Source organism: Hyperolius riggenbachi, chromosome 2 (genome assembly GCF_040937935.1).
Source record: "Hyperolius riggenbachi isolate aHypRig1 chromosome 2, aHypRig1.pri, whole genome shotgun sequence".
Classification (NCBI taxonomy): domain Eukaryota; kingdom Metazoa; phylum Chordata; class Amphibia; order Anura; family Hyperoliidae; genus Hyperolius; species Hyperolius riggenbachi.
The window spans coordinates 574,482,900-574,508,982 of record NC_090647.1 but is presented as its reverse complement, the minus strand read 5'-3'; the positions used below and the strand labels follow the sequence as shown (position 1 = coordinate 574,508,982).

The 26,083-nt window shown below is 48.9% G+C and overlaps 1 protein-coding gene across 1 annotated transcript in view; it reads right to left on the bottom strand.

Annotated features, from left to right (window-relative positions):
- LOC137545212 (zinc finger protein 84-like) overlaps positions 1 to 24,754 on the bottom strand; it is a 103,177-nt gene extending 78,423 nt beyond the window's left edge. The window contains exon 1 of the mRNA XM_068266337.1: positions 24,696 to 24,754. Within this exon, the coding sequence (XP_068122438.1) occupies positions 24,696 to 24,744 (49 nt within the window). The 5' untranslated portion in view covers positions 24,745 to 24,754. The remainder of the gene's footprint in view (positions 1 to 24,695) is intronic.
- Positions 24,755 to 26,083: the final 1,329 nt, after the last annotated feature.

The window sequence follows — 26,083 nt, the reverse complement described above, 5'->3', positions numbered from 1 at the left end:
ACTCCTCACACACTGCTAGCAATACCGCAGGATAAATGCTAGCACAGGCTTCCAGTATCTGTACCCTCTCCTCCCACTCCTCACACACTGAGAGCAACACCGCAGGAGAAATGCCAGCACAGCCTTCCAGTATCCGTACCCTCTCCTCCCACTCCTCACACACTGATAGCAACACCGCAGGAGTAATGCCAGCACAGGCTTCCAGTATCCGTACCCTCTTCTCCCACTCCACACACACTGATAGCAACACCGCAGGAGAAATGCTAGCACAGGCTTCCAGTATCCGTACCCTCTCCTCCCACTCTTCACACACTGATAGCAACACCGCAGGAGAAATGCCAGCACAGGCTTCCAGTATCCGTACCCTCTTCTCCCACTCCTCACACACTGATAGCAGCACTGCAGGAGAAATGCTAGCACAGGCTTCCAGTATCCTTACCCTCTCCTCCCACTCCTCACACACTGAGAGCAACACCGCAGGAGAAATGCCAGCACAGGCTTCCAGTATCCGTACCCTCTTCTCCCACTCCTCACACATTGATAGCAATACCGCAGGATAAATGCCAGCACAGGCTTCCAGTATCCGTACCCTCTTCTCCCACTCTTCACACACTGATAGCAACACCGCAGGAGAAATGCCAGCACAGCCTTCCAGTATCCGTACCCTCTCCTCCCACTCTTCACACACTGATAGCAACACCGCAGGAGAAATGCTAGCACAGGCTTCCAGTATCCGTACCCTCTTCTCCCACTCCTCACACACCGATAGCAACACCGCAGGAGAAATGCTAGCACAGGTTTCCAGTATCCGTACCCTCTCCTCCCACTCTTCACACACTGATAGCAACACCGCAGGAGAAATGCCAGCACAGGCTTCCAGTATCCGTACCCTCTTCTCCCATTCCTCACACACTGATAGCAGCACTGCAGGAGAAATGCCAGCACAGGCTTCCAGTATCCGTACCCTCTTCTCCCATTCCTCACACACTGATAGCAGCACTGCAGGAGAAATGCCAGCACAGGCTTCCAGTATCCTTACCCTCTCCTCACACTCCTCACACACTGATAGCAACACCGCAGGAGAAATGCTAGCACAGGCTTCCAGTATCCGTACCCTCTTCTCCCACTCCTCACACACTGATAGCAACACCGCAGGAGAAATGCCAGCACAGGCTTCCAGTATCCATACCCTCTTCTCCCACTCTTCACACACTGATAGCAACACCGCAGGAGAAATGCCAGCACAGGCTTCCAGTATCCGTACCCTCTTCTCCCACTCTTCACACACTGATAGCAACACCGCAGGAGAAAAGCTAGCACAGGCTTCCAGTATCCGTACCCTCTCCTCCCACTCTTCACACACTGATAGCAGCACTGCAGGAGAAATGCCAGCACAGGCTTCCAGTATCCGTACCCTCTTCTCCCACTCCTCACACACTGATAGCAATACCGCAGGAGAAATGCCAGCACAGGCTTCCAGTATCCGTACCCTCTTCTCCCACTCTTCACACACTGATAGCAACACCGCAGGAGAAATGCCAGCACAGGCTTCCAGTATCCGTACCCTCTCCTCCCACTCCTCACACACTGATAGCAACACCTCAGGAGAAATGCCAGCACAGGCTTCTAGTATCCGTACCCTCTTCTCCCAGTCTTCACACACTGATAGCAGCACCGCAGGAGAAATGCCAGCACAGGCTTCCAGCATCCGTACCCTCTTCTCCCGCTCCTCATACACTGATAGCAACACCGCAGGAGAAATGCCAGCACAGGCTTCCAGTATCCGTACCCTCTTCTCGCGCTACTCACACACTGAGAGCAACACCGCAGGAGAAATGCTAGCACAGGCTTCCAGTATCTGTACCCTCTCCTCCCACTCCTCACACACAGAGCAACACCGCAGGAAAAATGCCAGCACAGGCTTCCAGTATCCTTACCCTCTTCTCCCACTCTTCACACACTGAGAGCAACACCGCAGGAGAAATGCCAGCACAGGCTTCCAGTATCCGTACCCTCTTCTCCCGCTCCTCACACACTGATAGCAACACCTCAGGAGAAATGCCAGCACAGGCTTCCAGTATCCGTACCCTCTTCTCCCACTCTTCACACACTGATAGCAGCACCACATGAGAAATGCCAGCACAGGCTTCCAGTATCCGTACCCTCTTCTCCCACTCTCCACACACTGATAGCAGCACCACATGAGAAATTCCAGCACAGGCTTCCAGTATCCGTACCCTCTTCTCCCGCTCCTCACACACTGATAACAACACCGCAGGAGAAATGCTAGCACAGGCTTCCAGTATCGGTACCCTCTCCTCCCACTCTTTACACACTGAGAGCAACACCGCAGGAGAAATGCCAGCACAGGCTTCCAGTATCCGTATCCTCTTCTCCCGCTCCTCACACACTTGATAGCAACACCGCAGGAGAAATGCCAGCACAGGCTTCCAGTATCCGTACCCTCTTCTCCTACTACTCACACACTGATAGCAACACCGCAGGAGAAATGCCAGCACAGGTTTCCAGTATCCGTACCCTCTTCTCCCACTCTTCACACACTGATAGCAACACCGCAGGAGAAATGCCAGCACAGGCTTCCAGTATCCGTACCCTCTTCTCCCAGTCTTCACACACTGATAGCAGCACCACAGGAGAAATGCCAGCACAGGCTTCCAGTATCCGTACCCTCTTTCTCCCGCTCCTCACACACTGATAGCAACACCGTAGGAGAAATGCTAGCACAGGCTTCCAGTATCCGTACCCTCTCCTCCCACTCCTCACACACTGAGAGCAACACCGCAGGAGAAATGCCAGCACAGGCTTCCAGTATCCATACCCTCTCATCCCACTCTTCACACACTGATAGCAACACCGCAGGAGAAATGCCAGCACAGGCTTCCAGTATTCGTACCCTCTTCTCCCACTCCTCACACACTGATAGCAATACCGCAGGATAAATGCCAGCACAGGCTTCCAGTATCCGTACCCTCTTCTCCCACTCTTCACACACTGATAGCAACACCGCAGGAGAAATGCCAGCACAGCCTTCCAGTATCCGTACCCTCTCCTCCCACTCTTCACACACTGATAGCAACACCGCAGGAGAAATGCCAGCACAGGCTTCCAGTATCCGTACCCTCTTCTCCCACTCCTCACACACTGATAGCAACACCGCAGGAGAAATGCTAGGACAGGCTTCCAGTATCCGTACCCTCTCCTCCCACTCTTCACACACTGATAGCAACACCGCAGGAGAAATGCCAGCACAGGCTTCCAGTATCCGTACCCTCTCCTCCCACTCTTCACACACTGATAGCAGCACTGCAGGAGAAATGCCAGCACAGGCTTCCAGTATCCGTACCCTCTTCTCCCACTCCTCACACACTGATAGCAGCACTGCAGGAGAAATGCTAGCACAGGCTTCCAGTATCCTTACCCACTTCTCCCACTCTTCACACACTGATAGCAATACCGCAGGATAAATGCTAGCACAGGCTTCCAGTATCTGTACCCTCTCCTCCCACTCTTCACACACTGATAGCAACACCGCAGGAGAAATGCCAGCACAGGTTCCAGCATCCGTACCCTCTTCTCCCACTCCTCACACACTGATAGCAGCACTGCAGGAGAAATTCTAGCACAGGCTTCCAGTATCCTTACCCTCTTCTCCCACTCTTCACACACTGATAGCAACACCGCAGGAGAAATGCTAGCACAGGCTTCCAGTATCCGTACCCTCTCCTCCCACTCTTCACACACTGATAGCAGCACTGCAGGAGAAATGCTAGCACAGGCTTCCAGTATCCGTACCCTCTTCTCCCACTCCACACACACTGATAGCAACACCGCAGGAGAAATGCTAGCACAGGCTTCCAGTATCCGTACCCTCTTCTCCCACTCCACACACACTGATAGCAACACCGCAGGAGAAATGCCAGCACAGGCTTCCAGTATCCGTACCCTCTCCTCCCACTCTTCACACACTGATAGCAGCACTGCAGGAGAAATGCTAGCACAGGCTTCCAGTATCCGTACCCTCTTCTCCCACTCTTCACACACTGATAGCAACACCGCAGGAGAAATGCCAGCACAGGCTTCCAGTATCCGTAGTTTCAGGTGCTGCACATCTCGTATCTTCACATCATAGACAACTGCCTTCAGATGAACCCAAAGATAAAAGTCTAAGGGGGTCAGATCGGGAGACCTTGGGGGCAATTCAACTGGCCCACGACGACCAATCCACTTTCCAGGAAACTGTTCATCTAGGAATGCTCGGGCCTGACACCCATAATGTGGTGGAGCACCATCTTGCTGGAAATCTCAGGGAACGTGCCAGCTTCAGTGCATAAAGAGGGAAACACATCATCATGTAGCAATTTCACATATCCAGTGGCCTTGAGGTTTCCATTGATGAAGAATGGCCCCACTATCTTTGTACCCCGTATACCACACCATACCATCAATTCTTTTGTTCCAACAGCCTTGCAGGGATTTATTCAATGTGGGTTAGTGTCAGACCAATAGCGGTGGTTTTGTTTATTAATTTTTTTATTAACTTTGTTTGCTTCATCACTGAACTAAATCTTCTGCATAAACTGAAGGCCATGTTCCAATTTTTGTTTAGCCCATTCTGCAAAGTCAGTGCGCCGATCTGGGTCATCCTGGTTGAGATGCTGCAGTAGCTGAGTTTGTAAGGCTGACATTTGTGAGTAGCTAATATCCGCTGAAGAGAATGTACGACTAATGCCACTCTCCAGTGACATGCGGCGAGTGCTACGCTGTGGGCTCTTGCTGAATGAAGCTAGGACAGCCACTGATGTTTCTTCATTAGTGACAGATTTCATGCGTCCACATTTTGGCAAATCCAACACTGAACCAGTTTCAGGAAACTTAGCAAGCAGTTTGCTAACTGTAGCATGGGAGATGGGTGGTCTCGTAGGGTGTCTTGCATTGAAATCTGCTGCAATGACCCGGTTACTGCGTTCACCAGATATCAACACAATTTCTATCCACTCCTCACTTGTTAACCTCGGCAACATGTCAATGGCTGTAAACAAAGAGAAACTTGTAAATAACTCATGACTGAATAAAGTTACGTTAAAACCAAGCACACCATTGTTTTTCTAGTGAAATTCTCAAGTGGTCTGATGTGTCACATGACCCTCTTCCTATTGAAAAAACAAAAGTTGGATTCAAAATGGCCGACTTCAAAATGGCCGCCATGGTCACCACCCATCTTGAAAAGTTTCCAGGCCCACCCTGTTCCCTCCCCTCCCCCTCTGTGACATACCCCCCCCCTTCCCGCTCTGACGTCCTCCGCTCCCCCCCACCTCAGTGACATACTAACCCCTTCCCGCTCTCTGACGTCCTCCCCCCACCTCCGTGACATACTCCCCCCTTCCTGCTCTGACGTCCCCCCCCCCACCTCCTTGACATACTCCCCCCTTCCTGCTCTGACGTCCCCCCCACCTCCGTGACATACTCCCCCCTTCCCGCTCTCACGCCCCCCCCCACCTCTGTGACATACTTCCCGCTCTGTGACTCTGTTAGGTACTCCCCTCCCCTGCTCTGTGAGGCCCCTCCCCATGACGTACTCCCCGCCCACCCACCCTTGTGACGTACTGGCCCCGTGACATACTCCCCGCTCTGTGACTCTGTGAGGTACTCCCCTCCCCCGCTCTGTGAGGCCCCTCCCCCGTGACATACTCCCCGCCCACCCACCCCTGTGACGTACTGGCCCCAACACATACTCCCCGCTCTGTGACTCTGTGGGGCCCCTCCCCATCTGGGACGTCCTCCCTGCTGGACATGCAGTATGTCACTGGGTGTAGCTGGTTCCCCGTCGTCCGCAGCTGCGCACCACTAACATTTTAGATTTACACGGTCACGGGCTCGGTATTCGGATCCCATGATTGATAACGATCACAGGTCTGAATTCAGGTGCACCCATGATTGCACTCTAATTCTGGCCGTGATCACGGGTTATCCTGTGATCAGGAATCCGGATGACGTGCGGTATCCAGGGGATGATGTTGTTGGGCCAATCAGAAGGCCCCCAGCCAAGGCCCTAGCAACCAGAGGAGGGGACCCTGGCCCTCCCTCCTCTATATAAAGCGGCCATATTGAGGATCTCGTCCTTGCTTGTGACTCTGTGGTACTGAGAGCATCTCCAGTGCTACTGTTCGACTGAGCAAGTGCTTTTCTTGTGTCTAACACAGCGTTTTTGTATTTTTACACATTCTCAACACATTTATTGTACTGATTTATAGATAGTGATTTGAGTGTTATAGTTCAGTTAGCTAGTGTAGTGTATATACTGTATACTGTGCTAGGCTAGTGTTAGGTCTATGTGCAGGCTATGGCCTGCTAGCCTAGGGCAGCCTTAGCCTACTAGCCTGTAGGTAGGTTAGGGATTAATAGTTAGTTGTTGTGCAGTTAGTTCACATTTGTACTGTCAGTTGATTTAGTGTTAGACTAGCAGCTGCAGTACTAGTTACTTAGCAGGCAGGCCAGCATCTGTGTGATTATATCTGACTGCTGCATCTGCCTGTATTGATTGTGAGACAGACAGTCTTTTATTGTCACTGTCTGTCACTCTAGTTAGTTATGGACTACTGTTAGTTGTATACTTAGTACAGTACTCCAGCCAGGCAGCCTCTGTGTTTCTGACTGCTGCCTGTATTTTGTGAGTGTGACAGACAGTCTTAGTGTCACTGACTGTCACTCTTTTCTCAGTTAAGTGTTGTGCTTGTAGTTTATTCGCTGTCTCTGGCAGTGAAGTGAACTACCTGTTATCATGCATGCCTTGTGACTGAGTGACTTGTTAGTCTACTAGTAGAAAAAAAAAAAAAAAACTTTCAATTTTTTGTCACCAACCCACCCCTCTTTATTAAAGTTTAAACTCAAATACCGCCCTATATATATATTTTGTTTTTTTGTTTGTTTGTTTTTCTTATTGTATTTGTATATTGTTGCACAATGACTGGCAGAGGTAGAGGCACCACCAGGAGAGGCAGTGCCATTGCTGCCACCACTGCCAGCAGGTCTGTGACAGGTCCGCCGCCAGCCACTGGCCACAGTTGTGGAGGAGGGAGCAGAGGTGCAGCAGCACCGTGTTGCGCCCATCTTTGAGATGGGTCGTCGTCGCCAGCCCATTGACCCGAGTCAGGCACAGGCTGTCGTGGAAATTATGTCGGAGCGGCAGGCCACCGGTTCCAGCCAGACCTCCAGCGAGACCACCACCAGCACTTCGGTCTGCAGCAGCAGCAGCCGGCCACCACCGCTTGAGGTCACGTTGACCCCACCGGCCAGCCTGCCCTCACTGAGCTCGCTGCTTACCCCAAGGACCGCGAGCAACTTGAGGGCTGTTGTGGCAGAGTTTGAGGAGGAGATGATGAAGACAGGCGAGGAGAAGGAGTTTGAGATGGAGGAGGTTGTTGTTGGCGAACAACAACCTGATTTTGATGAGGAGGAGGAGGAGCCTGATCCAGGGGATATTGGGACAGAAGAGGTGGTTGGGGGCTCAGAGGAGCTGTTTGGTAATGATGATGATGATGATGAGGTGCGGGACCTTCCCTATGTGCCACAGTTGGGTGAAGGCAGCTTGGCGGTGGCTCTGGCACAGCAGCATGGCAACCAGCGGCAGGGCCAACAGAGGGCATGGAAGGCAGGAGCCACAGCCTGCTGTTTCAGCCGCTACCACCAGTCAACCTCCAGCCACAGGGAGAAAAGCTCAGCCCTCAAGCAGGAGGGGGCAGTTCACATCCCCAATCCGGCGTTACTTCCATGTGTGTGACACGGATGAGAGCCGTGCAATTTGCAACAGTTGCAGGGCCAGCCTGAGAAGAGGTCGTGATCCGGCCAAGATGGGTACCTCGAGCCTGCAGACCCACTTGCAGACCAGGCATTTTCATGACTTCCAGGAGATTCAGAGGGTGAAGGACAGTGGCGCGGGCAGTGGTCAGAGCAGGAGACCCACTACACAGCCTTCAACAGCAGCTTCCCGCCCTGCTGTTCATCCAGCATCATCAGCAGGAGCGCAGAAATGCACTGCTCCCCCCCCCCCCCCGCGCACTCTGTCATTCCTGTCACGATTGAGGCTGGTTCGGGCAGCCAGTCCTCAGTGGCCTCCTCTGCTCCCTCCACAGTTGCCTCCTCATCCTCCCATGCAGGCAAACCCAGCCAGACCCTGCTCAGCAAGTCCTTCTACTGGTGTGACCAAGGCTCTGCCTCCCGGCCACAGGCGCATATGGTGCTGAACGAGTTGCTTGCCTGGGCCATGTGCTCCCAGCTCCTGCCATACTCCTTTGTGCAGGAGGGGAGTGACATGAGAACGCTGCTGCAGTATGGGATCCCGGAGTGGCAAATTTCCAGCCACCACTACTACTCCCGCACAGCGATCCCAGCACTGCCACCATGGACTCCTGGAGAAGCCGTTTCAGGATAGATCGATACCTGTCCTTCACGGCTCACTGGGTCAGCCTGGTGGAAGTGGGTGAGGAAGCAGCAGCAGCAGGTCCATCATCGGGCACAGCAGCAGCCCAGTGGGTGGTGCCACCCCGTGGGGTCAGGGGAGATGCAGCAGGCTCCTCTGACCAAGTCCCTCCTCCGGCACACCCGCTGACAAGCGTCCCTGCTTCAGAAGCAGCGTAAAGCCCCGCCACAGCCAAGCACTGCTGGAGATGAGAAGCCTGGAGAAGACAAAGTTGAAGGCAGCCAACGTTCTTCTCAACCTCAGGGAGCAGGAGAAGAGGTGGCTGACCCCCAGAGGCCTCAGAGTCAGATTGGTGGTGTCCGACAATGCGGCCAACCTGCTGTCTGCCATCACCAGGGGACACTTGATCCACGTCCCCTGCTTAGCCTACGTCCTGAACCTGGTGGTGCAGACGTTCCTGCACACTTACCAGGGGATGGACAATCTGTTGGAAGCGGCTAGGAAAATGATGCGCCATTCCCGCCGCTCCGCCGATGCCTCAGCAAACCTGGCCGACCTGCAGCTGCGCGAGGGCCTGCCACGACACCGGCTTGTCATTGATGTACCAACTCGCTGGAATTCCACCCTGGCGATGTTGGAGAGGCTGGTTGAGCAGAGGAGGGCCGTCAGCCGTCACATCGTTGATGCCAATGTTTCTGGCACCACCAGCCTCCAGGCCCTCACCAACGCACAGTGGGGGCAGATGCAGCAGGTGTGCTTGGTGTTGGCTCCCTTCCTGCAGGGAACCAACATAGTGAGCCAGGAACAGACTTCCCTCTGCCATTGGGTGCCCATTAGGGCTGCCCGATTTTGGGTAAAAATTGAAATTGCGATTTTTCTGTCAAAAATTGTGATTTCGATTTTTTTCACGATTTTTTCCAAAAAAAGCTTTAGCACTAAATTCACAATGTACCCCTGAGCTTGAAAATTAGTGGGTGGACTGTGGCGTCCGGCAGGGGTCCCCAACCTTTTCCGGCCCAGGGACCACTTTCTGACCAAATTTTTTCTCTGGGGCCCGGGGGGGGGGGGGGGGGGGGGGGGGAATGTGGGTGGCATCCTAGTGTAGTGTACAGTGCCGTGCACAGCGGGTTTTGGGGGGAGAGGGGGCTTGGGTGTGGCGGCATAGCTAGCATAGTTGCCCCAGTACAGGGAGTTTAGTTGCCCCAGTATGGCCAGTATAGTTACCCCAGTATAGCTAGCATGGTGCCCCAGTATAGCTAGCATGGTGCCCCAGTATAGCTAGCATAGTGTCCCAGTATAGCTAGCATAGTGTCCCAGTATAGCTAGCATAGTGTCCCAGTATAGCTAGTATAGTGCCCAGTATAGCTAGTATAGTGTCCAGTATAGTGCCCCAGTATAGCTAGTATAGTGCCCCAGTATAGCTAGTATAGTGCCCAGTATAGCTAGTATAGTTCCCCAGTATAGCTAGTATAGTGCCCAGTATGGCTAGTATAGTGCCCCAGTATAGCTAGTATAGTGCCCCAGTATAGCTAGTATAGAGTCCCGGTATAGCTAGTATAGTGCCCCAGTATAGCTAGTATAGTGCCCAGTATAGCTAGTATAGTTCCCCAGTATAGCTAGTATAGTGCCCCAGTATAGCTAGTATAGTGCCCCAGTATAGCTAGTATAGTGCCCCAGTATAGCTAGTATAGTGCCCCAGTATAGCTAGTATAGTGCCCCAGTATAGCTAGTATAGTGCCCAGTAAAGCTAGTATAGTTCCCCAGTATAGCTAGTATAGTTCCCCAGTATAGCTAGTATAGTGCCCAGTATGGCTAGTATAGTGCCCCAGTATGGCTAGTATAGTGCCCCAGTATAGCTAGTATAGTGCCCCAGTATAGCTAGTATAGTGTCCCAGTATAGCTAGTATAGTGCCCCAGTATAGCTAGTATAGTGCCCCAGTATAGTGCCCCAGTATAGCTAGTATAGTGCCCCAGTATAGTGCCCCAGTATAGCTAGTATAGTGCCCAGTATAGCTAGTATAGTGCCCCAGTATAGCTAGTATAGTGCCCCAGTATAGCTAGTATAGTGCCCAGTATAGCTAGTATAGTGCCCCAGTATAGCTAGTATAGTGCCCCAGTATAGCTAGTATAGTGCCCCAGTATAGCTAGTATAGTGCCCCAGTATAGCTAGTATAGTGCCCCAGTATAGCTAGTATAGTGCCCCAGTATAGCTAGTATAGTGCCCCAGTATAGCTAGTATAGTGCCCCAGTATAGCTAGTATAGTGCCCCAGTATAGCTAGTATAGTGGCCCAGTATAGTGCCCCAGTATAGCTAGTATAGTGCCCCAGTATAGCTAGCATAGTGCCCCAGTATAGCTAGTATAGTGCCCCAGTATAGTGCCCCAGTATAGCTAGTATAGTGCCCCAGTATAGCTAGTATAGTGCCCCAGTATGGCTAGTATAGCGCCCCAATATAGCTAGTATAGCGTCCCAGTATAGCTAGTATAGAGCCCTAGTATAGTGCCCCAGTATAGCTAGTATAGCGCCCTAGTATAGTGCCCCAGTATAGCTAGTATAGTGCCCCAATATAGCTAGTATAGTGCCCCAGTATGGCTAGTATAGTGCCCCAGTATAGCTAGTATAGCGCCCTAGTATAGTGCCCCAGTATAGCTAGTATAGTGCCCCAGTATAGCTAGAATAGTGCCCCAGTATAGCTAGTATAGTGCCCAGTATAGCTAGCATAGTGCCCAGTATAGCTAGTATAGTGCCCAGTATAGCTAGTATAGTGCCCCAGTATAGCTAGTATAGTGCTCAGTATAGCTAGTATAGTGCCCCAGTATAGCCAGTATAGTGCCCCAGTATAGCTAGTATAGTGCCCCAGTATGGCTAGTATAGTGCCCCAGTATAGCTAGTATAGTGCCCCAGTATGGCTAGTATAGTGCCCCAGTATAGCTAGTATAGTGCCCCAGTATAGCTAGTATAGCGCCCAGTATAGCTAGTATAGTGCCCAGTATAGCCGGTATAGTGCCCCAGTATAGCCAGTATAGTGCCCCAGTATAGCTAGTATAGTGCCCAGTATAGCTAGCATAGTGCCCAGTATAGCTAGTATAGTGCCCAGTATAGCTAGTATAGTGCCCCAGTATAGCTAGTATAGCGCCCTAGTATAGTGCCCAGTATAGCTAGTATAGCGCCCTAGTATAGTGCCCCAGTATAGCTAGTATAGTGCCCCAGTATAGCTAGAATAGTGCCCAGTATAGCTAGCATAGTGCCCAGTATAGCTAGCATAGTGCCCAGTATAGCTAGTATAGTGCCCAGTATAGCTAGTATAGTGCCCCAGTATAGCTAGTATAGCGCCCTAGTATAGCTAGTATAGTGCTCAGTATAGTGCTCAGTATAGCTAGTATAGTGCCCCAGTATAGCCAGTATAGTGCCCCAGTATAGCTAGTATAGTGCCCCAGTATGGCTAGTATAGTGCCCCAGTATAGCTAGTATAGTGCCCCAGTATAGCTAGTATAGTGCCCCAGTATAGCTAGCATAGTGCCCAGTATAGCTAGTATAGTGCCCCAGTATAGCCAGTATAGTGCCCCAGTATGGCCAGTATAGTGCCTCAGTATAGCTAGTATAGTGCCCCAGTATGGCTAGTATAGTGCCCCAGTATGGCTAGTATAGTGCCCCAGTATAGCTAGTATAGTGCCCCAGTATGGCTAGTATAGTGCCCCAGTATAGCTAGTATAGTGCCCAGTATAGCTAGTATAGTGCCCCAGTATAGTGCCCAGTATAGCTGGTATAGTGCCCAGTATGGCTAGTATAGTACCCAAGTATAGCCGGTATAGTGCCCCAGTATGGCTAGTATAGTGCCCCAGTATAGCTAGTATAGTGCCGTAGTATAGCTAGTATAGTGCCCCAGTATAGCTAGTATAGTGCCCCAGTATAGTGCCCCAGTATAGCTAGTATAGTGCCCCAGTATAGCTAGTATAGTGCCCCAGTATAGTGCCCCAGTATAGCTAGTATAGTGCCCCAGTATAGCTAGTATAGTGCCCCAGTATAGTGCCCCAGTATAGCTAGTATAGTGCCCCAGTATAGCTAGTATAGTGCCCCAGTATGGCTAGTATAGTGCCCCAATATAGCTAGTATAGCGTCCCAGTATAGCTAGTATAGCGCCCTAGTATAGTGCCCCAGTATAGCTAGTATAGCGCCCTAGTATAGTGCCCCAGTATAGCTAGTATAGTGCCCCAATATAGCTAGTATAGTGCCCCAGTATAGCTAGTATAGCGCCCTAGTATAGTGCCCCAGTATAGCTAGTATAGCGCCCTAGTACAGTGCCCCAGTATAGCTAGTATAGTGCCCCAGTATAGCTAGTATAGTGCCCAGTATAGCTAGCATAGTGCCCAGTATAGCTAGTATAGTGCCCAGTATAGTGCCCCAGTATAGCTAGTATAGTGCCCTAGTATAGCTAGTATAGTGCTCAGTATAGCTAGTATAGTGCCCCAGTATAGCCAGTATAGTGCCCCAGTATAGCTAGTATAGTGCCCCAGTATGGCTAGTATAGTGCCCCAGTATAGCTAGTATAGTGCCCCAGTATGGCTAGTATAGTGCCCCAGTATAGCTAGTATAGTGCCCCAGTATAGCTAGTATAGCGCCCAGTATAGCTAGCATAGTGCCCAGTATAGCTAGTATAGTGCCCAGTATAGCCGGTATAGTGCCCCAGTATAGCTAGTATAGTGCCCCAGTATAGCTAGTATAGTGCCCAGTATAGCTAGCATAGTGCCCAGTATAGCTAGTATAGCGCCCTAGTATAGTGCCCCAGTATAGCTAGTATAGCGCCCTAGTATAGTGCCCCAGTATAGCTAGTATAGCGCCCTAGTATAGTGCCCCAGTATAGCTAGTATAGTGCCCCAGTATAGCTAGTATAGTGCCCAGTATAGCTAGCATAGTGCCCAGTATAGCTAGTATAGTGCCCAGTATAGCTAGTATAGTGCCCCAGTATAGCTAGTATAGCGCCCTAGTATAGCTAGTATAGTGCTCAGTATAGCTAGTATAGTGCCCCAGTATAGCCAGTATAGTGCCCCAGTATAGCTAGTATAGTGCCCCAGTATGGCTAGTATAGTGCCCCAGTATAGCTAGTATAGTGCCCCAGTATAGCTAGTATAGTGTCCAGTATAGCTAGCATAGTGCCCAGTATAGCTAGTATAGTGCCCAGTATAGCTAGTATAGTGCCCCTTTATAGCTAGTATAGCGCCCTAGTATAGCTAGTATAGTGCTCAGTATAGCTAGTATAGTGCCCCAGTATAGCCAGTATAGTGCCCCAGTATAGTGCCCCAGTATAGCCAGTATAGTGCCCCAGTATAGCTAGTATAGTGCCCCAGTATAGCCAGTATAGCGCCCTAGTATAGTGCCCCAGTATAGCTAGTATAGTGCCCCAGTATAGCTAGTATAGTGCCCCAGTATGGCTAGTATAGTGCCCCAGTATGGCTAGTATAGTGCCCCAGTATAGCTAGTATAGTGCCCCAGTATGGCTAGTATAGTGCCCCAGTATGGCTAGTATAGTGCCCAGTATAGCTAGTATAGTGCCCCAGTATAGCTAGTATAGTGCCCAGTATAGCTGGTATAGTGCCCAGTATGGCTAGTATAGTTCCCCAGTATAGCCAGTATAGTGCCCCAGTATAGCTAGTATAGTGCCCAGTATAGCTGGTATAGTGCCCAGTATGGCTAGTATAGTTCCCCAGTATAGCCGGTATAGTGCCCCAGTATAGCTAGTATAGTGTCCAGTATAGTGCCCCAGTATAGCTAGTATAGTGCCCAGTATAGCTGGTATAGTGCCCAGTATAGCTAGTATAGTGCCCCAGTATAGCTAGTATAGTGCCCAGTATAGCTAGTATAGTGCCCCAGTATAGCTAGTATAGTGCCCCAGTATAGCTAGTATAGTGCCCCAGTATGGCTAGTATAGTGCTCAGTATAGCTAGTATAGTGCCCCAGTATAGCTAGTATAGTGCCCCAGTATAGCTAGTATAGTGCCCCAGTATAGCTAGTATAGTGCCCCAGTATAGTGCCCCAGTATAGCTAGTATAGTGCCCCAGTATAGTGCCCCAGTATAGCTAGTATAGTGCCCCAGTATGGCTAGTATAGTGCCCCAGTATGGCTAGTATAGTGCCCCAGTATAGCTAGTATAGTGCCCCAGTATAGCTAGTATAGCGCCCTAGTATAGTGCCCCAGTATAGCTAGTATAGTGCCCCAGTATAGCTAGTATAGTGCCCCAGTATAGCCAGTATAGCGCCCTAGTATAGTGCCCCAGTATAGCTAGTATAGTGCCCCAGTATAGCTAGTATAGTGCCCCAGTATGGCTAGTATAGTGCCCCAGTATGGCTAGTATAGTGCCCCAGTATAGCTAGTATAGTGCCCCAGTATGGCTAGTATAGTGCCCCAGTATGGCTAGTATAGTGCCCAGTATAGCTAGTATAGTGCCCCAGTATAGCTAGTATAGTGCCCAGTATAGCTGGTATAGTGCCCAGTATGGCTAGTATAGTTCCCCAGTATAGCCAGTATAGTGCCCCAGTATAGCTAGTATAGTGCCCAGTATAGCTGGTATAGTGCCCAGTATGGCTAGTATAGTTCCCCAGTATAGCCGGTATAGTGCCCCAGTATAGCTAGTATAGTGTCCAGTATAGTGCCCCAGTATAGCTAGTATAGTGCCCAGTATAGCTGGTATAGTGCCCAGTATAGCTAGTATAGTGCCCCAGTATAGCTAGTATAGTGCCCAGTATAGCTAGTATAGTGCCCCAGTATAGCTAGTATAGTGCCCCAGTATAGCTAGTATAGTGCCCCAGTATGGCTAGTATAGTGCTCAGTATAGCTAGTATAGTGCCCCAGTATAGCTAGTATAGTGCCCCAGTATAGCTAGTATAGTGCCCCAGTATAGCTAGTATAGTGCCCCAGTATAGTGCCCCAGTATAGCTAGTATAGTGCCCCAGTATAGTGCCCCAGTATAGCTAGTATAGTGCCCCAGTATGGCTAGTATAGTGCCCCAGTATGGCTAGTATAGTGCCCCAGTATAGCTAGTATAGTGCCCCAGTATAGCTAGTATAGCGCCCTAGTATAGTGCCCCAGTATAGCGCCCTAGTATAGTGCCCCAGTATAGCGCCCTAGTATAGTGCCCCAGTATAGCTAGTATAGTGCCCCAGTATGGCTAGTATAGTGCCCCAGTATGGCTAGTATAGTGCCCCAGTATAGCTAGTATAGTGCCCCAGTATAGCTAGTATAGCGCCCTAGTATAGTGCCCCAGTATAGCGCCCTAGTATAGTGCCCCAGTATAGTGCCCCAGTATAGTGCCCAGTATGAATAGCTAGGTACGCCGTACGGGACTCGGGGGGCGGATCCAGTGGCAGAAGCAGTGCATATATATGATGCTAATGAGCCGGGCAGCGGAGGGAGGCGAGTCCAGTCCGGAGCGGCGCTTCACACACAGCTTCTCCAATCGCTGGATAGCAATGTAATGACGGAGGCGGTAGGCGGAGCTGTACGCTGTAGTGCACTGCTTCTGCCACTGGATCCGCCCATCGAGTACCGTACGGCGTACCTAGCTAGAATTGTGTGCCGCTCTGCACTGGACGCGCCTCTCCCGCCCCGCTCATTTAAAACCGAAAACCGCCGGATACAGACGATCCCCAGATCGTCTTCACAGGAACCGAGAAATCGTGCAGCCCTAGTGCCCATGGTTTGTCTGCTGGAAGAGGGAGAGGAGGCCCTGACCAAGCTGGATCAGCAGGCGGCTGCGCAGTCCACCTCTGAGGAGGACTTTGAGTTATTGGAGGAGGAGTTGGAGGTCCCTGATGTTGCTGTTGAGGAGGAACAGCAGAGCACAGCTTCAGTGGTGCGAGGGTGGAGAGGGCAGGAAGAGGCTCAGGGGCCAGAGGAGGAGGAGGCCACGGCATTTATTACAGGCCGGTAACACTAACTCCCCCCTACTGTGACCAATCTGTGTACAGTAATGTACTGACCATTATCAGCTTATTACAGGCCGGTAACACTGTGTCACCCCCTACTGTGACCAATCTGTGTACAGTAATGTACAGTGACCATTATCAGCTTATTACAGGCCGGTAACACTAACTCCCCCTACTGTGACCAATCTGTGTACAGTAATGTACTGACCATTATCAGCTTATTACAGGCCGGTAACACTGTGTCACCCCCTACTGTGACCAATCTGTGTACAGTAATGTACAGTGACCATTATCAGCTTATTACAGGCCGGTAACACTAACTCCCCCTACTGTGACCAATCTGTGTACAGTAATGTACAGTGACCATTATCAGCTTATTACAGGCCGGTAACACTAACTCCCCCCTACTGTGACCAATATGTGTACAGTAATGTACAGTGACCATTATCAGCTTATTACAGACCAGTAACACTAACTCCCCCCTACTGTGACCAATCTGTGTACAGTAATGTACAGTGACCATTATCAGCTTATTACAGGCCGGTAACAGTAACTCCCCCCTACAGTGACCAATATGTGTACAGTAATGTACAGTGACCATTATCAGCTTATTACAGGCCGGTAACACTAACTCCCCCCTACAGTGACCAATCTGTGTACAGTAATGTACAGTGACCATTATCAGCTTATTACAGGCCGGTAACACTAAGTCCCCCCTACTGTGACCAATCTGTGTACAGTAATGTACAGTGACCATTATCAGCTTATTACAGGCCAGTAACACTAAGTCACCCCCTACTGTGACCAATCTGTGTACAGTAATGTACAGTGATCATTATCAGCTTATTACAGGCCGGTAACACTAACTCCCCCCTACTGTGACCAATCTGTGTACAGTAATGCACAGTGACCATTATCAGCTTATTACAGGCCGGTAACACTAAGTCACCCCCAACTGTGACCAATCTGTGTACAGTAATGTACAGTGACCATTATCAGCTTATTACAGGCCGGTAACACTAACTCCCCCCTACTGTGACCAATCTGTGTACAGTAATGTACAGTGACCATTATCAGCTTAGTACAGGCCGGTAACACTAACTCTCCCCTACTGTGACCAATCTGTGTACAGTAATGTACAGTGACCATTATCAGCTTATTACAGGCCGGTAACACTAACTCCCCCCTACTGTGACCAATCCGTGTACAGTAATGTACAGTGACCATTATCAGCTTATTACAGGTCAGTAATTCTAACTCCCCCCACTGTGACCAACCTGTGTACAGTAATGTACTGACCATTATCAGCTTATTACAGGCCGGTAACACTAACTCCCCCCTACTGTGACCAACCTGTGTACAGTAATGTACAGTGACCATTTTCAGCTTATTACAGGCCAGTAACACTAACTCCCCCCTACTGTGACCAATCTGTGTACAGTAATGTACAGTGACCATTATCAGCTTATTACAGGCTGGTAACACTAACTCCCCCTACTGTGACCAATCTGTGTACAGTAATGTACAGTGACCATTATCAGCTTATTGCAGGCCAGTAACACTAACTCCCCCCTACTGTGACTAATCTGTGTACAGTAATGTACAGTGACCATTATCAGCTTATTACAGGCCAGTAAAACTAACTCCCCCCTACTGTGACTAATCTGTGTACAGTAATGTACAGTGACCATTATCAGCTTATTACAGGCCAGTAACACTAACTCCCCCTACTGTGACCAATCTGTGTACAGTAATGTACAGTGACCATTATCAGCTTATTACAGGCCGGTAACACTAACTCCCCCCTACTGTGACCAATCTGTGTACAGTAATGTACAGTGACCATTATCAGCTTATTACAGGCCAGTAAAACTAACTCCCCCCTACTGTCACCAATCTGTGTACAGTAATGTACAGTGACCATTATCAGCTTATTACAGGCCGGTAACACTAACTCCCCCTACTGAGACCAATCTGTGTACAGTAATGTACAGTGACCATTATCAGCTTATTACAGGCCAGTAACACTAACTCCCCCCTACTGTGACTAATCTGTGTACAGTAATGTACAGTGACCATTATCAGCTTATTACAGGCCAGTAAAACTAACTCCCCCCTACTGTGACTAATCTGTGTACAGTAATGTACAGTGACCATTATCAGCTTATTACAGGCCAGTAACACTAACTCCCCCCTACTGTGACCAATCTGTGTACAGTAATGCACAGTGACCATTATCAGCTTATTACAGGCCGGTAACACTAAGTCACCCCCAACTGTGACCAATCTGTGTACAGTAATGTACAGTGACCATTATCAGCTTATTACAGGCCGGTAACACTAACTCCCCCCTACTGTGACCAATCTGTGTACAGTAATGTACAGTGACCATTATCAGCTTAGTACAGGCCGGTAACACTAACTCTCCCCTACTGTGACCAATCTGTGTACAGTAATGTACAGTGACCATTATCAGCTTATTACAGGCCGGTAACACTAACTCCCCCCTACTGTGACCAATCCGTGTACAGTAATGTACAGTGACCATTATCAGCTTATTACAGGTCAGTAATTCTAACTCCCCCCACTGTGACCAACCTGTGTACAGTAATGTACTGACCATTATCAGCTTATTACAGGCCGGTAACACTAACTCCCCCCTACTGTGACCAACCTGTGTACAGTAATGTACAGTGACCATTTTCAGCTTATTACAGGCCAGTAACACTAACTCCCCCCTACTGTGACCAATCTGTGTACAGTAATGTACAGTGACCATTATCAGCTTATTACAGGCTGGTAACACTAACTCCCCCTACTGTGACCAATCTGTGTACAGTAATGTACAGTGACCATTATCAGCTTATTGCAGGCCAGTAACACTAACTCCCCCCTACTGTGACTAATCTGTGTACAGTAATGTACAGTGACCATTATCAGCTTATTACAGGCCAGTAAAACTAACTCCCCCCTACTGTGACTAATCTGTGTACAGTAATGTACAGTGACCATTATCAGCTTATTACAGGCCAGTAACACTAACTCCCCCTACTGTGACCAATCTGTGTACAGTAATGTACAGTGACCATTATCAGCTTATTACAGGCCGGTAACACTAACTCCCCCCTACTGTGACCAATCTGTGTACAGTAATGTACAGTGACCATTATCAGCTTATTACAGGCCAGTAAAACTAACTCCCCCCTACTGTCACCAATCTGTGTACAGTAATGTACAGTGACCATTATCAGCTTATTACAGGCCGGTAACACTAACTCCCCCTACTGAGACCAATCTGTGTACAGTAATGTACAGTGACCATTATCAGCTTATTACAGGCCAGTAACACTAACTCCCCCCTACTGTGACTAATCTGTGTACAGTAATGTACAGTGACCATTATCAGCTTATTACAGGCCAGTAAAACTAACTCCCCCCTACTGTGACTAATCTGTGTACAGTAATGTACAGTGACCATTATCAGCTTATTACAGGCCAGTCCTGTCCCTTTGTGTGCGTCTCTGCGTCCTGACCCTGTGTGTGTGTGCATCTCTACGTCCTGTCCCTGTGTGTGTGTGTGTCTCTCTGCGTCCTGTCCCTGTGTGTGTGTGTGTGTGTGTGTGTGTGTGTGTGTGTGTGTGTGTGTGTGTGTGTGTGTGTGTCTCTGCGTCCTGTCCCTGTGTAGGTCTCTGCATCCTGTCCCTGTATGCGTGTGTGTCTCTGCGTCCTGTCCCTGTGTGTGCGTTTCTCTGTGTCCTGTCCCTGTGTGTGTGTGTCTCTGTGTCCTGTCCCTGTATGTGTGTGTGTCTCTGTGTCCTGTCCCTGTATATGTGTGTGTCTCTGCATCCTGTCCCTGTATGTGTGTGTGTCTCTGCGTCCTGTCCCTGTGGGTATGTGCGTCTCTGCGTCCTGTCCCTGTGTATGTCTCTGCATCCTGTCCCTGTATGTGTGTGTGTCTCTGCGTCCTGTCCCTGTGTGTGTGTGCGTCTCTGCGTCCTGTCCCTGTGTATGTCTCTGCATCCTGTCCCGGTATGTGTGTGTGTCTCTGCGTCCTGTCCCTGTATGTGTGTGTGTCTCTGCGTCCTGTCCCTGTATGTGTGTGTGTCTCTGCGTCCTGTCCCTGTATGTGTGTGTGTCTCTGCGTCCTGTCCCTGTATGTGTGTGTGTCTCTGCGTCCTGTCCCGGTATGTGTGTGTGTCTCTGCGTCCTGTCCCTGTATGTGTGTGTGTCTCTGCGTCCTGTCCCTGTATGTGTGTGTGTCTCTGCGTCCTGTCCCTGTATGTGTGTGTGTCTCTGCGTCCTGTCCCTGTGTATGTGTGTGTGTGTCTCTGCGTCCTGTCCCTGTATGTGTGTGTGTCTCTGCGTCCTGTCCCTGTATGTGTGTGTGTCTCTGCGTCCTGTCCCTGTATGTGTGTGTGTCTCTGCGTCCTGTCCCTGTATGTGTGTGTGTCTCTGCGTCCTGTCCCTGTGTATGTGTGTGTGTGTCTCTGCGTCCTGTCCCTGTATGTGTGTGTGTCTCTGCGTCCTGTCCCTGTATGTGTGTGTGTCTCTGCGTCCTGTCCCTGTATGTGTGTGTGTCTCTGCGTCCTGGCCCTGTATGTGTGTGTGTCTCTGCGTCCTGACCCCGTGTGTGTGTGTATCTCTGCGTCCTTTCCGTGTTTGTGTTTCTGCGTCCTGTCCCTGTGTGTGTGTCTCTGCATCCTGTCCCTGTTTGTGTGTGTCTCTGCGTCCTGTCCGTGTGTGTGTGTGTCTCTGCATCCTGTCCCTGTGTGTCTCTGTATGGTGTGTGTGTGTCCCTGTGTGTGTGTGTCTCTGTGTCCTGTCCCTGTGTGTGTGTGTGTGTGTGTGTCTCTGCGTCCTGTCCTTGTGTGTGTGTGTCTCTGCGTCCTGTCCCTTTGTGTGTGTGTGTGTGTGTGTGTGTCTCTGCGTCCTGTCCCTGTGTGTGTGTCCCTGTGTGTGTGTCCCTGTGTGTGTGTGTGTGTCCCTGTGTGTGTGTCCCTGTGTGTGTGTGTGTGTGTGTACAGTGTGTGTGTGTGTGTACAGTGTGTGTGTGTGTACAGTGTGTGTGTGTACAGTGTGTGTGTGTGTCTCTGCGTCCTGTCCCTGTTTGTGTGGGTCCCTGTATGTGTGTGTGTGTGCGTGTGTGTGTCCCTGTGTGTGTGAGCGTCCCTATGTGTGTGTCTTTGCGTCCTGTCTCTGCGTCCTGTCTGTGTGTGTGTGTGTGTGTGAGACCCTGTGTGCGTGTCCCTGTGTGTGTGTGTGTCCGTGTGTGTGTGTACCTGTGTGTGTGTGTGTGTGTGTCCCTGTGTGTGTACAGTGTGTGTGTGTGTGTGTGTGTGTGTCTCTGCGTCCTGTCCCTGTGTGTGGGTGTGTGTGTCCCTGTGTGTGTGTGAGTGTGTGTGTGTGTGTGTGTGTCCAGTGTCTGTGTGTCCCTGTGTGTGTGTCCCTGTGTGTGTACAGTGTGTGTGTGTACAGTGTGTGTGTGTGTGTGTGTGTGTGTGTGTGTGTGTGTGTCCGTGTGTATTTCCAGACTTGACAGTTTGCTGTCTCATGCTGGGAATACACGGCTTGATTCTGAGCCATTTAGATGGCCCGATAGATCATTTCCGACACGTCCGATCTGCCGCCCGATTGTTTCGCCGCTCGATTCTGCATGGAGGACAATGGAAAAAGATAAGAAACACGAGCAGAAGAGAATCGTCCGCAGAATCGAGCACCAGAATCGAGCCGTGTATTCCCAGCATAAGAACCTCATTGCATTGTGGGAAATAACAGCTTTTCCCAACTGCCAAGCAAGCGACATCTCCCTGTGTGCATATACTTCGGATAGTGGTGGGGGACGGGTGAGCGGGAAGCGTCAGTATGCGCTTTGCCGGGGTTTAGCACACGTTATATAACGGGCGGACCTCTTTACTAGTATACTCCATATTGTATCAGTGCTCATTACAGTGACCGTTACTCTACTTAGGATGTGGCGGGGAGTGAATATTTCTGGCTTGTAATCCATCTTATCTGACAGGTCCTTCCTGCCAACGCTGATGTCCAGCTGTTTCCTGGAAATGATGTCACTGGAGATTATTATTGCTTAATCTCCTTATACTCAATAAATATCAGGAATCTGATGAGACTATAATCATTTGCAGATGTATAAGACTATATAATGTCTGTGTAAGTGCTGCCTCATTGGGATTCTCAGATACTGGCTATTTACACCTGTATTGTATTCTCTGCACCTTTTATAATAAATGTTCACTGCGATCCATGGACTTATTTATTCCTTAACAAGCTACATGTGACAATTTAGTGGCTGTCACAGTTGGAAAGTCCTCACCTGATCAGCATTGTATTGCTGCTGTGACATGTAGCCGGATGCTTCTCAGTCCTTCACCCCCTCCCCTCTCCACAGAACCGGGAACTCCACAATCATCAGGGTGTCTGTACTGCTATTGTTAGTAAGCTGCCACCAAACTCAATCAAGAATGATAGATTAACTGTAACTCAAACTCACCCACAGCGGGGCTTACATGCCAGGAGTTGGTGAACGGGAACATGTGTTCCCTGAGCCAAAGTGCCTGCCTATCAATGAACATGGCTCCAATCAGGATCTATGTGCATTCATAGAAATGAAAATTATTGTTAAATATGATCAAACATTTCCTGGTAACCCAGAATAGTATACAGCACAAACTTCCAGAGTAAAATGAGCCATAAATTACTTCCCTCCTATGTTGCTGTCACTTACAGGGGGTAGAAGAAATCTGACAAAACCAAAAGGTTTTGGACTAGCCCATCTCTCTGTGGGGGGTTCTGAGGGTTCTGTTTATTTTCAAAAGCACTAGTGAATGGCAGTTGCTCTGACAAAATGCCAAAAAAGTGTGCAGGGAGCAGGGAGGCTGGCCAGCATCATTGTATAAATCCTTACAAGGAGTGTATTTATAAAGTAAAAAGGCCATGCTGAGAATCCCCATGCAGAGATGGGCTAGTCCATAACCTGTCAGTTCTGTCAGATTTCTATTACCTACTGAGACAGGATAGGAGAAAAACATGATGGCTCATTATACTCTGGAAGAAACGTATCTCTTATGTGTATGTTTTTACATTTTACATTTTTTCAGGATAGTGATCTTTTAACCATTTAATGGCAATGTATCGTATTAAAACGTCATGCTTTTGCCTGTTAATGGCAACATGACGTTTTAATACGTCGCGCGTACCCGCCGCCGCTCCGCGCCGCTACCGCCGCCATTACCGTCGGGAGCCCGTGCTGAGTGATTGGGGAAGAGGACCGAGCGGTCCTCTACCCAATCGCACTGCCTGGAGTGAATGGACGCGACCGCAAACAGCGGCCGCGTCCATTCATAAAAACAGGAAATGTTACAGTTTAATAAAGAGTAAAAAAAAAAAAAAAAGTGATCACTTCCTATACGGGAGAGTGTTCACTAGCGCCATCTTGTGGCCAAAAAGTATATCACACACACACACTATATATATATATATATATATATATATATATATATATATATATATATATATATATATATATATATATATATATATATATATATATACACATACACACACACACAGGTACATACACACTATTAATAAAATTAATAAAATGGCACTTCCAACCCTCCCCCCCCCCAAAAAAAAAACACTTGTAAATAAAAATTAGCTTAAAATAAATAAATAAATAAATAAATAGTTGCCTTAGGGACTCAGCTTTTTTTAATCTATATTTTATGGGGGGAAATTAATTTTAATTTATTATATAGGGGCTGGTCATTAAGGCCAGAACAAAAAAAAACAAAACAGAAAAATAACACCTATATTTCAAAATAATATATTGTCGCCATACATTGTGATAGGGACATAATTTAAACGGTTTAATAATCGGGACAACTGGGCAAATAAACGGTGTTTGTTTTAACCACACGAGAATGTTTAATTTTAAAACTATAATGGCTGAAAACGGAGAAGAAATTATTTTTTTCATTTTTTTTGTTTTTTTCCCATTAAAACGCATTTAGGATAAAAAAATTCTTAGCAAAATGTACTACTCACAGAAAGCCTAATTGGTGGCGAAAAAAACGAGGTATAGATCATTTTCTTGTGATAAGTAGTAATAAAGTTATTAGGGAATAAAAGGGAAAAGCACTGACAAGTGAAAATTGCTCTGGTCCGTTAGAGTAAAAACCCTTGGGGGTGAACTGGTTAAGATGACAAAAATCTAACAAGTCTACAGAGCATAACCCCAAATCAGGCCAGTCTGTGAGCAGCAATACAGCCACACCAGCAATATCCATCCACATTATCCTATATTACTGCTGATTACTCACCTGTTCTGCCCTCTGTAACATTGTCCTCCTCTTTACTTGTCCTTGTCATGCCTCCCTCCTCCATAGACTGCTGATCACTCCTCACATATGTCTCTTCTTCTTCCTCTTTACTTGTCCTCATCATGCCTCCCTCCTCCATAGACTGCTGATCACTCCTCACATACGTCTCTTCTTCTTCCTCTTTACTTGTCCTCATCATGTCACCCTCCTCCATAGACTGCTGATCACTCCTCACATATGTCTCTTCTTCTTCCTCTTTATATGTCCTCATCATGTCTCCCTCCTCCATAGACTGCTGATCACTCCTCACATACGTCTCTTCTTCCTCCGCTTTACTTGTCCTCATCCTGCCTCCCTCCTCCATAGACTGCTGATCACTCCTCACATACGTCTCTTGTTCTTCCTCTTTACTTGTCCTCATCATGTCTCCCTCCTCCATAGACTGCTGATCACTCCTCACATACGTCTCTTCTTCTTCCTTTTTAATTGTCCTCATCATGTCTCCCTCCTCCATAGACTGCTGATCACTCCTCACATACATCTCTACTTCCTCTTTACTTGTCCTCATCATGCCTCCCTCCTCCATAGACTGCTGATCACTCCTCACATATGTCTCTTCTTCCTCTTTACTTGTCCTCATCATGTCTCCCTCCTGCATAGACTGCTGATCACTCCTCACATATGTCTCTTCTTCTTTATAGGTCCTCATCATGCCTCCCTCCTCCATAGACTGCTGATCACTCCTCACATACGTCTCTTCTTCTTCCTCTTTACTTGTCCTCATGTCACCCTCCTCCATAGACTGCTGATCACTCCTCACATATGTCTCTTCTTCTTCCTCTTTACTTGTCCTCATCATGCCTCCCTCCTCCATAGACTGCTGATCACTCCTCACATATGTCTCTTCTTCTTCCTCTTTACTTGTCCTCATCATGTCACCCTCCTCCATAGACTGCTGATCACTCCTCACATACATCTCTTCTTCTTCCTTTTTAATTGTCCTCATCATGTCTCCCTCCTCCATAGACTGCTGATCACTCCTCACATACATCTCTACTTCCTCTTTACTTGTCCTCATCATGCCTCCCTCCTCCATAGACTGCTGATCACTCCTCACATATGTCTCTTCTTCCTCTTTACTTGTCCTCATCATGTCTCCCTCCTGCATAGACTGCTGATCACTCCTCACATATGTCTCTTCTTCTTTATAGGTCCTCATCATGCCTCCCTCCTCCATAGACTGCTGATCACTCCTCACATACGTCTCTTCTTCTTCCTCTTTACTTGTCCTCATGTCACCCTCCTCCATAGACTGCTGATCACTCCTCACATATGTCTCTTCTTCTTCCTCTTTACTTGTCCTCATCATGCCTCCCTCCTCCATAGAC